The sequence below is a fragment of the Amphiura filiformis genome, chromosome 11, assembly GCF_039555335.1.
Source record: "Amphiura filiformis chromosome 11, Afil_fr2py, whole genome shotgun sequence".
NCBI lineage: Eukaryota > Metazoa > Echinodermata > Ophiuroidea > Amphilepidida > Amphiuridae > Amphiura > Amphiura filiformis.
Genome location: NC_092638.1, coordinates 40,442,653 through 40,457,525, shown reverse-complemented (window position 1 = coordinate 40,457,525; position 14,873 = coordinate 40,442,653). Strand labels below are relative to the sequence as shown.

The following is a 14,873-nucleotide window of genomic DNA, read 5'->3' as shown; positions in this document are numbered from 1 at the left end:
CCGGCTATATCGTCTCGGTTGGTTTATTACACACACTCTATGACTCTATGGCATCAGGTCCGACAAGGCCCGTAGAGCTGGCAAAGTATTTGTTCGCGGGCAACTCAACCCAAACCTCCACGTGGTGTCGGATGGATAACGCTAACTTGGGCTCTGGGGAACAGGCTTGGTTGCGGGGAAGTCAAGCTAGCGTAGGATCATGCAAAGTAATTTGACCACGTTTTAGCCCTTCCTCGGCTGACTCAGCCTGTGGTGGCTCTGAAGAGACACTGTTTGGTTTTTACCACGTCGACAAGGAAACAAATTTGGATTCATCGTACGAGCAAACAGCAAAAGATATACAACGAGATAGGCATGAAGAAGATAGAAATAACTAAGGTGCAGTGAAGCAGATAATTATGTATTTTGACTGAATGGAATTATACAGGTGCAACTTGACAAAGGAGTGAGTACTGGCGCAAATAACCTCAGTAGTTGCAAGCGCCATACAAATCAACCAAAAACAAAAACAAAATCTATGGCATCAGTTTATGAACTTGTTGGTGTTCGAATCAAGCAGTCGGTGTCTCTCATAAGGCAAAAGGTGCATATTTTGGTTCACAGTTAACTACCTACTTATCACAATTCTTGATAGTAATTTAAACAAATACAGGCACGATTGTTTCCAACGCTACCTGTAAAGATAACTGATAGACGGCTGCTAGTTAGTACTACGCTACAACAATTATTAGGTGAAAGACTACCCAGACAGTCATGATGAAGAGCGTTACAGTTTGTTGTCTTCTTTTTCTGGTATCGTCAGCTGCAGCTAATTCATTTGATATACCAGGATTAAAAGAAGCACCTAGTACAGTGAGCGAGCTTGAGTTGTCTCAGTACATTGGAAGATGGTACCAGGTATGTATAACGACAATTAATGAGATAAGCTTTATTTAAAAAACGTCATGGACGTGTTTAAATTAGACGTTCGCTTTTCGTATCTCTTTCCTTGTTGGAAAGGTATAACGTTGAGGAGATAGGAACATGTACCGTCATCCGGGACCTACTCTGCCATGTTTGGCTGAGTAACGGTACATGAACACGGTCTTTTGTGCCTATGTAAATTAGTCATTGTGTAAAGCTGTGTTTATACCCATGGGTTGCTCATCATCAGACTGAATCCTTGTCGTTAACTGCACAAGTTATGTGTGCAATTCTAGAGAACGTTGACCGACAGAGGGTGTCAATATAGGCCTACGTGTCGCTTTTGAAAAACAGCGATTCATGCGCATGCTCAGCAGGCAAATACGACGGCGATTTAGTACACTGATCATGCGTGCGATTCAGATTTCTGCAAAAGCGATTGAGTATAAATGCATCTTTAGAAATGACTGGCGATTGTGTGTTCTCAAGTGGGTTTTATCATGTTAATTAGTGACCTGACACACATTTGTATTGGTTCGATCAAGCATTGATTTTTTGTACTGGATCGTTCAAGCATCTCCAACAAATTTTTCAATGTAAGTGCCTCTGGCCCTAGTGGAAGTAAAAACGGATACTATGGCCAGAGTTCTAGGGCTAGTTTAAATATTTAAAATGATAAAAGGTTCTGGTTCTAGTTCTAGTTGGATAGGCCTATACTGCCTTGCTCGAGAACTCTAGCCAAGAATTTGCTCACCGATAGCTTCACATTCTAGGCTAGAGACCATTGCATTCAAAATCTAGTTGGATTCGCTGAAGCACGACACCGTGTAGACTGCGGAACTCAGTCCTCAATGATAGTCAGTCATTTATCTTTTGGTCGTTATATGACTATCATTTGAGGGACTGAGTTGTTATAATATATCTTCCGAGGTGCAATTTCAGACAATAGCTGGGGATTAGTGGGGCAGAGGTTATCTATTGAATCCTTTCATGACCACTGAAGCATAGTCAAGTATGCCAAGGACACTCGGCACAAATTGAAAGACCATCACAAAAGAATGCATGCATGTCAGGTCATCGACACCAATTTGGTGTTTGTTATGACACAAATTTTGTGTCTGTTATGCACCTCGAAATATGTACCTTAAAGTCTGTATCTAGACACCGTGTAAAGCAATGGAAGTTCAGAAGTAAACACAGCCGATCACGACAAGCGATTGCATCAACAATGTTGCTAAAATTACACTTCAGCTAAATTTTAGACTGTCCAAAATACGCAAATCTTGCTCAAAAGTAGTTCCAGTAACTGTAACTCGTCGTACCTAGAGTCAGTAGATGTCATTATGTTTATGATAAAGACTGAAGTCTTGCTGGCAGGACTAGCTCAAAAGATACAGTTGACTCATCGAAATAACTTTCATCCAAATTTCAACATTAACAGAATAAATAACCTCCGGTGTAAAAAATTGCACCGCTGTCCTATCCAAGCACTATGGTTTCCTCCGACATTAATAACAAAATACTTTTTTTTTTATATTTTGACCTCGAATATTAAATTCAAATCAAAAAGGTGCATCTCAGAATGTATCGATCGACTTTTGCAATATTATATGGGCGAGTTCAAGACACATAGCCAATAGTATCTTCGGTCAAAATAAGGTCAAAGGGGAACTTGTGTTTAATACTGCTAATGCATTAAAACAATTATGGCAAAATATCAAGTTAGTTAATGTACGGTAAAACATAAAAATACTCATTTTAAAAAGTGGTAAAAACAACGCTGGTCTACATTAAATGCATCTTTTTGATATTAATTAGAAGTTGCTCCAAAAATTTATAATAACAGAATGATATTTCTATACACTTTATCACAAACAGGTGTATGGAAATCGCTTTGTGTTGAATACATTTGAACGACAAGGTACCTGCATCACAGCTGACTGTGAGTATAGCATTATCCCTCATGTCACCCCTTTCAAATAAAAACACATTATTTGTAAAGTAGATAGCGCATATATATCATTTTAGTCGGAAAGTAGGTTTTTTGAATAGGTCTGCTCTCATATTAAATACGCAGGATAATTCAATTCAATTTCATTAGACTGCGGAGCAGGCGACTACATAGTTTCTGCAAGCACCACATCCATAGCTAGTGAGATGATATCATCTGGTCGTAAATCACTGTTGGTAATCCCAACAGCTTCTCTATGTAAGTCGGATAGCCTGCCCTTTGTCGCCCGGGTCTCCTTTTGTTTTTGCCATGTGATTCGACATAAAGAACATATCTTCTGCAGGATAATGCAAGGAAAAAACCAACATATTGGGATATTCCGTTTAAAATACACATTACCCCTGTGAAAGATTTTGGAAATATCTTCCACAGGGGAAGTATGAATTTCAAATGAAATTAAGGGGGTACTACACCCATTGATTTTTTTTGCATTTTTTGCATTTTGTGAAGAAATTACAAAAAAAAATTGGGCAAAGTGGTATGCAAAATGAAGGAGCAAATCTTCTCGTTTTATTGGTGGCATCGGTATCAATGTAGCTTACATGCTTTTGAAGATAGAAGCCAAAAGGAGGTACATCACTGATGATTTAAATTCACTTCATTTTGGAAAGCTTACTATCAACGGATTTCGTATTTTGGATATGTGTTGCTAACACATTAGGGAAATAATGTTGATATGTAAAATGGGAATAAGTGGTCCCTGATTTCTTTTATGACTTCATGAAGTTGGTGCTCCACAACTATCAAAAAACGAACCGGTTAAAATGCTTCTATTTTCAATGTCGAGCTATATTTTGTATTTTGAACTTGCGACACTGTGTCACTGAAACTTAATTAAGCCATAGGTAACAGGTTACCACAACCACACTACAGCAATGTTGAAAAAGATTGTATTTTTTGTCACCTATACCACCATATTAGGTAGTTTTCCGTAAGCTTCATTTTTGTGATTTTGGTAACTATTATATATTTATTTGCCCAATCCATCTCAACTAGGCAATCTAAATTGTACTCACCATTTACATCCCAAGGTATTTTAGTATATCCATCTCACACATTTCCATTATATATCCAGTAACAGACAAAATATCAAAATTGATGCCTCATTATGACATGTATGATATCACAGACTATCACATGTATTCCAAATTGATTCCTGAATTTGACCTGAACCAATTGACATATAACCTGACCTTTGATGACCTTATAGCCTTTTTTAATCTCTTTTCCTAACAACATATTAATTATTATAGAAGATACATACATGGTGTAGTAATAAATTGTCTATGTGGAAGAGATTAGGCCTATTTAACATATTCAGTGTTATAATCAGTGAGTACATTTCTATAGATAGTATAACAAAGGATTTAATGTATTCTATTCATGTATTCTACTTGGACATGTTCAATAGAATAAATTATGGTTTGTTATGAAACACACATCTCAGTTACCAGGATACAGTAAACAAAAAAATATATAGGGCTAAAATGATTTTCTAAAATGGTTTAAAACCACTTTGTATGTAGAGATATTTTATAAGTTCAGGACATGAGATGATGAACATATAAATATACTTCATAAATTTGCAACAAAAAAAGAAGATGGCTACTGATGAAAATCAGGGTATTATATCGCCTTAACACATTGGTTCAGGTTGAATCTTTCTCAGAGGGTGTATGAAATTCAAGTGGAGCTGCCTAATGTGTTAATTCCATTTGAAATTCATATTCCCCCTGTGGAAAACGTTTCTAAAATCTTCCACAGGGGTAGTGATGATTGAAATGGAATAGCCCAATTTACTGTTTTTACTTGGGAGACTGTCGGTCTGCTTCCAAGTAAAATACAATTATGAACAAGCTGATGTGTTTTTACTTGGACGAGGAAGGCCGGAGACGTAAGAGTTCACACCAGTAAATACCAGTCTCCTACACCCTGGGAGAGAAAAAATCAGTGTTTCAAACGAGGAAACGTGCAATACGACTGAATTAAATACATTAGAAAAGGCTTAAAACCCAACAAATAGGCCCTGATTCATATATAATCCTCATTTAGGCCTGGGAAATAGATTGTCTGTGAAAAATGAGCAGGATCCGACTTTTTATGACAATTTGTGACCGTCCACCACGAATGAGCCGTAAATGTCCTCAATTGTATTCTGAGTTACAGTGTAAAATGGGCATGAAGGTCATATTCATAGGTACCTCAATTTGGTGCTACGTGTATCTCATTTAATGAGATACACGTAGCACCAAATTGAAATACCTATGAATATGACCTTCATGCCCATTTTACACTGTAACTCAGAATACAATTGAGGACATTTACGGCTCATTCGTGGTGGACGGTCACATTTGGCTTAACTTTCAAAACGTGTTACATTTCAGAAACACCAAGCTATTCGTGAGGTGGTGTAAGCTGTATGGGCTATAGATTGAAGATTTTAATTCGCCATACATGAAGATTCTTTAAAAGTTGATTTCAACATCTTTTTAAATACATGTTCAATCGCTTTTCCCAACATTGACCAAGCTTTATTGGTCCCTGTCCTGGGTTCTGCAACCTTTTAAACAATAATTGAGATATTATTAACTTTGATTCCTGGATAACGACAAGTCTTGAACTATTTTCACCTGTCAAAACAGAAATAATTCATTTGTAAATTCAAAACTTCTCTGGAGGAGCAGACCCTTTAGGTTTTGCACATTGGTTTTTTATAATTACGAATAATATAATCCACATACAAGGCTTCAATAGATCCTCTAAGAATGATTACTCACAAAGCTTTAAAATTCTTATTGGTTGTAAATAATAAATACGCATTTGGAAAAAAAAAAAAAAAAATGAAACCAAAATTTATAAAAAGGTTAAAGGTTCAAATGTTTTCCACTTTGAAACAAATCTTTAGTTTTAAACCTCAAATAAACATAAAATGAATAATTATTTAACCCAATATTTGCCCGTCTTAATTTTCTCCACAGATGATATAAAGGATGGAAAAGTTACCGTATTTAATGCACAGAATATGAATAATCCCGGCGGGCGTTTATACACCATCAATGGCACTGCTACTGTACCAGACCCCGATCAGCCTGGCAAACTGGCCGTTACTTTTTCAGAGACTTACTTTCCTTTTGCAGCACCCTGTAAGTACAAGATAAAATTGGTCGTATGCCAAGGAATTTAATCTAGAAAATGAAGACACACTTAATAGAAGAGTTACCGGGGGTTTTCCGGGTACCGATGCTATAATATTTGTCACCCTGATGTGCCAGTGACGTCAACACGTTAAGGCAGTTGTTTCGGGGGACCAAGCAGCGTCTTTAAGCGCTTGGTACTTGAAGCTGCGCCCAATGACATGCGCACTAAATGTCACTGCATCATTAGTGTGAGGTTAACCTTACCGGTACTAGTTACAATAAAACATATCCAAAGCGGGACCAGATCTCTATAAAAACAAACCCCTCTTCTGGTTCTGAACCCTCGATATTTTTTTTAATAGAACGTTTTTAAACGGACGAGCCTGTAAACGTGCTCGTTAGTCTCATTAATGAGATGAAATTAAACAAAGTACATAATTATTTACTCGCGACAATTACTAACAAGTTGGTATGAAATATTCATGGATTTTAGTTTTAAACTCAAAATATAAAAGGAAGAAAAGTATGTCATCAAATTATTATGAGCCCGCAAATCCATCAGCCTACAAGCTCGTTAGCTTAATTAATCACAATTAGCATTAATGGAAAATCCTGATTTAATAGTGCCAAATGAAAAAGAAGTATAAGATTTGAAACAAGACTAATAATATAAAGGGTGTAAACTAAGTATTCATCTTCCCTTTGAAAATATCCATTATCATATCATTTTTTCAAGGAAAATGTCACGCTACAAGCCTTTTGGGGGGTCTCAACTTGTGATACATGGCGATGTTTGAAAAAGATCAAGCAATAATGTGAATAAACCTATATTCGGTAAAAAATCTTGGATTTATATTTGATGGAATATTTGAAGGGTTCAAAACGAGCATATTAATATCCTAGTCTACTTCAAAAACTATAATAGCGCCCTCTTTAATTGTTTCTCCGATTTTCAGTACATAACTAACGACAGGTTCAACGAGATTAACCGCTGATTTTTCTATTCGATATTTATCCAAAATAAATGGGCAATGAGAAGTCACTAATTGTTATTATATACATCATTGTCCTAGTTTTTATATCAATATTACCATAATCAAGTTTAAATTTACAAGAAATTTATAACGGAATACAAGTTTACAGACAAAGTAGCCACCTGACCAAAAATTAACAAACCTTTTCCACCTGATATTTTTGAAGAGCGTATTTCAATTATAATGATAATCATATTTGCTATAATTCTCTACTATAAATTAGACAATTTGGCAAATTTGTAACGTGTAAAATTTGGTCTACATTATTCAGGAAAAGGTATTTTTGGGACTCGTACCCCCAATGAATATCGAATTTTGTTTTTGTCTATGATTACGTCGCACAGCGTCATCATCCCTATATCTTCGTGTCAAAAATTGCCGTGATAGTACGGCGAATCCTCTCGTTTTTCAACAGCTACGCATGGCGATTTTGTTCGAGATAGGCCGAGCGACTCGGGCAAAGCATACCATTTACACCATATGACTATCATATGAGATACCACAGAGTTTATATTCTACACATTATTACGATTTGCGTATGCTCTAGTACCCCATATGATGTTGCTATTACAAGAAAATTCGATTTGTTGTCAGGTAAAACCCAGGTTTTGTTTCCAATACACTAACTTGAAATGCAATACACTAATTAGCGGCCATTGCGGTTTGCTGTGGATATATTTCACTGCATTTTATCCGTAACGATTTTTAAATCGTTCATCAAAATTGTGATATATTTAATTTTGAGAATTACAGTTATATAAAGGAACACGTTTAGCCCATTCAGCTAAGATCCAGGTGCTTGTATAGAATATTATTATCACACGTTTATAACACAATGCATGTGTAAACTTTCTTTATCTGTGTCAATAATAGAATATTGATTTCAATAGAATTGAATACATTTGAGTTTGTACTTTACCACTGAGCGATCTAGCGATCGATTTCTAGCCAATCAGATAGGACACCTTTTCTTGCGTTCGGTGAAATACCAATCTTCCGTCGCTCACCAACGGAGTATGGAGCTGTATGGAACAAATATTAATAATACAGGGTGTTGACACAGTGAGTCGTCTATAATCCATCAGGTGATGGCATATAATAACGCATGATCACACTATTGACTAAGATAAGGATAATTCACTGCGAAAAGTGCATTAGTCAAGATAATATCATGAGACCATCATGAGACCGCGGAGCTAAATGCAATAACATCACGGTCATGTGCGATTATCTTAACGAATGCACTTCTGCGAAGTAATTATCCGACATAAACTTTTGGAGTGCATTAGATAAAATAAAACAATAGGTAATTGATTGCTGTATTGATATTTAAGTTTGAACATTTTAAGAAATATATGTCTTAAATTGAAACGCTGTCAGTCGGTTAACAAATGTATACCAATGTTATTGATATAATATTATATGATAATTGATAGTATTAAGACGCGACGCGTAATTGAAGACATTAGAAAAATTAATTACCAACACACGCTAATGTGTATGTAGTGAAAATGAGAAAAGACACTATAAAGAAGGGCGAACAGAAATCCTTTTGCATCTATTTATAATCCTTTATTTTCAAGTAGTTGAAACATCAAGTTGTACATCTACCACCATGGTTGATTAATTTGCACTCCAGAATTGGAAATATTTCCAATGTTTCTATAGGATCTGGGGTGTGTGTTAAGTACCTACTGCTTATCACATGAAAGAAAACTTTTACATACCCAAAATAAAATGCCATTTATACGGGTGACCGCTGATAATTGTCCCCAGCTCCAACAAAAACCAGGCATGTTTTTGACTTATAGGCCTTTAAAGATGACATTCCCATTCACAGTGGGACTAAGTGGACTTTCAAATCGTTGAAAGTACTTATTAAAAGAGGTCTATTTAATCAATAATTAACAGATAATCCCTATTCAATCCTGTGTAAGGCAGGGAACTAATTAGCCCATTACCCAAAATGGCAATTTAGCACAAATATCAAGGTATCATTTACAAAAGTATCCACATCTTGAAAAGTGTTGATGCTATGTATATAATTTTGGTATCATTTTAAAGCATATTGTCTAAGTGCTTACATTTGATTTAAATCATGAAATGTCAATAATGCGACTTGTTCCTGGTTTTATCAGAACGGGTCTCAATTGTAATAATCATCATCATCACCATCTACTATAAATATCATTGTTTTTGCACCATTTATTATAAATATCATTTATTATTACTATTGTCTGTCCAAATAACTTAGACACCCAGTTTTTAGGATATATTTCGAAAAGTTTTCACTTTGGCAAAAAGTCATGAAAGAAAAGTTGCTAAACACGGTCAGACCTAACAGAAATTATTAGTAAAGCGATGAAAAAATATTCTTCCTTGTCTACTTTTATTCAATTTTGACCGATTTACAGCAAGATATCTGGGTCCAGCCGAATATTCCTAATGACTTGAAACTTTTGATGGGATAATCTATTTACAGTAAGGGGTGTTTGAACATTGTAATCATGCATATTGATCAGTGATGACACCCTTTTTCTTTGATCCTTTTACTAATTCACAATAATGGCGGTCTACTCAAATGCATTCAACAAAAGCATGTTTGCAATCTACCGCGAGAGGTCGTCTCACACGCATAACAAATACACTATGATCAAATAGGTTGATGACAATATTTGATTGAATGGACTGCACTGTGCCATGATTTCGGTGAAGGACACCGGTTCAAATCCTTTGTTTGGAGCCAATCAATAATTTCATGCACAACCTCTATAAGATGTCACAGTTGGTGCATTATAACAAATGATAGGGCAAGTTACTATGCGGCTGGAGTGTATTGTGAATTATACTCCTCACCAATAACATCAGAACATTCATAGGGCATACAATTTGTATTTTCTTAGAATTGGGCCAAGCCAAAAGCATGCACAGAAGAAGATTCAAATACCCCGCCGAATTGTTGTAATTGGTTGAGGGACAGCTGAGATCACTGAGTTAATACACTAAGAATAAATATGCCAATTAGAAACACTGTCTGCATTTTATGAACTGAATTATATTTTTCATTTTTATAAAATGTTTTTGGCGAGGAGTATAATTAATTTATTATTCATCCATTCACTATCCAAAATCACCATACCTACAAATTTGTATAATGAGATCTTCCAAAATAATGGAACCCAACTTCTACCGGATTATTTTTAAAGTGTTGAGAAAAACCTTCCAATTTCAATAAAATTTCTGGTAAACTCTCACTAAATGCTTTGGAAACACAAAAATCCCGTTAGGTCTCAGCTAATGTTAACACTTTTCTTTCATGACTTTCTTTGAAAGTGGATATTTTTTCAAATAAGTAACAAAAACTGGGTGTCTAAGTTAATTGGACAGACAATAATATAAACATCACTATATCTTCTCACAGATTGGGTACTCAAGCTCGGACCAGTTAAAGATAACCAGTACCAATACGCCATTGTCAGTGACTCCATACGTCTTAGTCTCTTCGTCTTGACGCGGGAACCGAGTGCTGATTTCCTTGCTAAATATGACGATGAAATCCAGACATTCCTACAAGAAAACGGCTTTACTGGATATTTTAACAAGCCAATACCCGTGGTCCAGACCGCAGAGTGTGTGTATGCACCACTGGATGAGAAAAAGCGCATGGTAACAAACAACAAGATTGATTTCACCAAATTCATTCGCGCAAGAAATGGCACACGCAAGTTTCATTAAGCCTGAAAAGAGTATTTCGTGATCATAGCATCCTCTTTTTATGACATTTTTCAGTAGATGTTCATGAAAATTTATCCCCCAAATTTCAGTTTTTGCGTTTGCGAGTTATGCATGATTATCTGTATTACACTTCTCTATAGGCCACCGTGTTGTAATTATTTCGTTCTGGTACACCAGAATGAAATACAATTTGACTAATTTTGCTAAACGAATTAACCTGCATGTTTTTTTTTGGAATGATATGTAGTCAAGAGGTTTTCAGTGGTACTTTTTGTTGAAAAGTGGGGAGAGGGATGAGGCTGTGGATCACGAAATGGCCTTGCATATCAATGCCAACTTTCATGACTTCGTATGCTCAATCTCATGAAGCAAACTATACAGCCAAAGAAGAACATTTGACCAATTTATAGCATCACATTGCCATAACTTTTAAGATAATTTGTATGTAGTTCACAAATGTGAAACTTTTAATTTGCGTATGGAGTCTAATCGTTGTATGCGTAGAAAGATATAAACGCATAATTAATTTGTGATAAAAATAAAAGTTGAATTTATCCATCTCACAACACACACTGTGTTCTAATCGTGATTGTGTTGTCAAAAATTAGGCGTGCCAGTTCTGTGAAGTATACTGCGCCACAATAGTATCCTTACACTTGGAAAAATAATCACAATTTCATAACTGAACCATACTGGGGTAAATTTGTTTTTTTTAATAGATGTACTATCTAATCCGGTACATTATGACACCGCATTGAATCCAATGTGACTTCAAGAAGCAAAGTTACAAGCATTTGATTAGACGAAGGTCCAGTTTTAAAAGTGACAAGCTGGCCTATTCAAAACTCCACAGGCTAGACATCTGGTTTGAGAGTGGTGAATGGCTCATTTGTGCGTGCCTTTAATTTAAAACAAAAGGAACAAAAGAAAACTGAAACAAAAGAGCTGACAAATAAAATGAAACTTATGAAAAGTACAGAAGTAAAAACTGAAATAAAACTGCTTTAAATAACGCTTCATTGACGAAACTGTGTTGTCTCTTTGTTGCGCTTGTTGGAATCTTTTTGCACCTTGTATAGACCAGTTTGTCACTTTTAAAACAGGACCTTCGTCTATTCAATTGCTTGTAAGTTTACTTTTTTAGGTCACATTGGATTCAATTTGGTGTCATAATGTGCAGGATTATATAGCGCGTCTATTATTAAAACAAATTTAAATGGTTCAGTTTTGAAATTATGATTATATTTCCAAGTGTAAGGATACTTATTTGGCGCAGTATACTTAACCCCAGAACTATACTGAGCCATATTTTGTAACACGGACTACGAACTAATTTTCAATTATAAACGGCATATACCGTGGCACAAATGTATAGATATAGGTCTCCTCTATCTAGTGATACCAAAATAAGTTTGAACATTTCCCACATAATTCACTATGCCGTCAGAATGTGAGCGCACCCATGCAAACTTGGGAAATTCTGGCTATGCACGAAAGTATAGACGAATCCAAAGAGCCAAGTGATGGTCAGAGTTCATTCGGCCATTACTGGGTCCCCGCCACACCAAACCGGTGTTGTGACTGGCCAATTGGGTGGATTAAAGCCGCTTAAAAATCCATGCATTATGTTGTAAATTTCAGCATTCTTTTGTCTGCGTATAACACGTGTGATGGAATGCAGTTTAAAATCACCGCCAATGCCGCATCATTTCACATTTAAGGTGGGATGGACTCGACGGAGACCCAGCTATGGCTGCCATTGAGGTGTAGGAATGCGTGGAATTGGATTCGTCTGTAGGCAAAATTGATTTTCGGCTAAAAATGGCACGAAGATGGGGTTTTCAGCGAATTTCCTCCTGCATATAAAAGGAAATAACTATTCAACCTATATACAAGGTGTAGATATATACGCGTGTTTGAACAAAATATCAAAAATATATAATCAACAGTGTAACTAATTTTAATAAGTGCAATACAATGACATATGTATCCTACTTATTCTGTGACTTTCATGGAAATGGCATGATTCGTTTTGGCGTGACATTGCTATTACTGAAAATGGACGAAAACTGCATGTGTGTAATTTACAGCGCAAAGGCTTCATAACACATGGATCCTTTATCACCATCGTCCAGCCGCACTGTGCAATATATTGGAGAAATACATACTACATTATTTTATAGGAAATACACCAAATTTGGCACAAATGTAGATCTTAAACGCTGAATAATTCTTGATATGGGTCGGATTAAGTGAAACATTTCAATATGACTTCAATATTTAGGTTTGAAAAACGTACTTTTTATGTGATTTTACAACAATTTTCCCCAAAAATTTCATTATTACAGAGGATATTACTTCTTCGAGGATCCTCCGCAGTAAATTTTAATCTTCTCCGTTACGTAGCTGTGGGTTTGCCAATATACTGTTGGCATAAATACATTCTGTGACACTAAGAACGAACCTTCTCTATGCTTTTTAAGACAAATCCATCTCTGCCGGCATTTCAAATGATGAAACTCGCATACTGCAATAATTGTCTTCAAAACTGCCGCCAAATAAGGAATAGTTTAAGGTCACTCAAGTGTAACAAATCCTTTATCCCATACAAGATTGCTTCGTAACATCATAAATAATCAATAGATATCTGCTATTTAGTAGAAGTAAGAACAAGTCACAACAAATAATACTGCATAACATTAACTTTGTACTGAATGGTTAGTAATTTTACGGGTTTTTAAAATAGGTAGTTTTGTCAAAACTTGGAATTCACTTGTTTTAAGCAATATCCTGTAACTTCTATTAGAAACGTCCAATTTCTAAAATCTAAAATTTCTAAGAAAGCTAAATATTTAATTTTAGAATTTAAAACAATACTACCAATATAAATGCCCTTCATACTTTACCGGTACAAATCATTCTGGAACACCTTGTACTAACAAGTAAAAATTAGTTCCTGGAATTAAGAACGAAATAAAAATCATTGAAGTCACTGTAGACCACCCCCGCCTGGGTGCTGGGGTAAAAATTGTATCATTAAAATGAGCGCAAAGGATGGATGATCGCTTAGATCGTTTGGGTGTAAACATGTGCGGTTTTTTCATGTCGGATAAAAAATCAACCAATCCCCTTCGTAGTTCTAGGGTTAAAGCTAAATATTTCATGTCTGTGCGACTATTCGTGCTCTCTCACCAAAAATAGTTACGACGGGGTTGATGTATTAATGAAAATATATTTGAACTGTAAAAAAAATCGTCCAATACCGTTGTTGAGCAGGGAAACGTCACATAGGCCTAAACCTCTTGAAGTCACAACCTCTTAGAAGTGAAAAATGATTATTGACAAGTCATTATTTATATAAACAAATAGTGTTGGTTATTTGAATATTTACAGTTCGAAAGAAATTATCATAAGGTGTGTCGGATATTTTGGTCAAGTTGACACATGGAAAAAATAGACATGTACTAGGGCGTACTACTGCTTCAGTTGATCCCACAGATCTGGGGTATCCGCTAGGCCAAGCTAAACACCTTGATCCTCTAATAACTCATTATTATCACATGTAAAAGCATATGGCAGTAAAAATCGGCAAGAAAGTTTCAGATTTAGAAAAAGCATTTAATATAAACTTGAAAATAACAACTTAAACATATTCATCCACACAACATGTACTGTAGGTCTACATAATTGGTATTAGAAATATTAGCTATTTTCCATGTATGCACGATTTGTCGTGGTCTTCAATCATTTTGAAGCTGGATCGTATGAGCGTAAGTAGTAAACACTTGCGACATTCTTGAATTCTGAGTTTCATCATGCGAGTGCTGAATCATCGTAAAAATGCAAGAACGCTTTTGTCGATAGTGACCATGGATAATGTATTTTAACTAGCTTCATTTTATGACATGATTTTGAAATGCGTTCAGGCTATACGAGGTATAAAATACTTTTCCATTGTCTGGTATATGTCGTCATGCGACTGGTGATCGCAAACGTACACTCTTATCTTTCGATATAGAAATCCTTAACCAATCTTAACCAATCATTGTTTAC

General features: G+C 35.7%; 1 protein-coding gene across 1 annotated transcript; it reads left to right on the top strand.

The window, feature by feature from the left end:
• Nucleotides 1-11,370, top strand: LOC140164003 (outer membrane lipoprotein Blc-like). Its single transcript, XM_072187289.1, has 5 exons — nt 1-57; nt 528-897; nt 2,782-2,845; nt 5,893-6,057; nt 10,507-11,370. Exons 2-5 carry the CDS (start codon nt 754-756, stop codon nt 10,818-10,820), a joined length of 687 nt encoding a protein of 228 aa, XP_072043390.1. The 5' UTR covers nt 1-57; nt 528-753; the 3' UTR covers nt 10,821-11,370.
• Nucleotides 11,371-14,873: the final 3,503 nt, after the last annotated feature.

Coding starts and splice junctions, on each gene's coding strand:
- LOC140164003 (XM_072187289.1), top strand. CDS start 754: ATGATGAAGAGCGTTACAGTTTGTTGTCTTCTTTTTCTGGTATCGTCA. Junction 2,846..5,892: donor TACCTGCATCACAGCTGACT/GTGAGTATAGCA, acceptor TTTTCTCCACAG/ATGATATAAAGGATGGAAAA. Junction 6,058..10,506: donor CTTTCCTTTTGCAGCACCCT/GTAAGTACAAGA, acceptor ATCTTCTCACAG/ATTGGGTACTCAAGCTCGGA.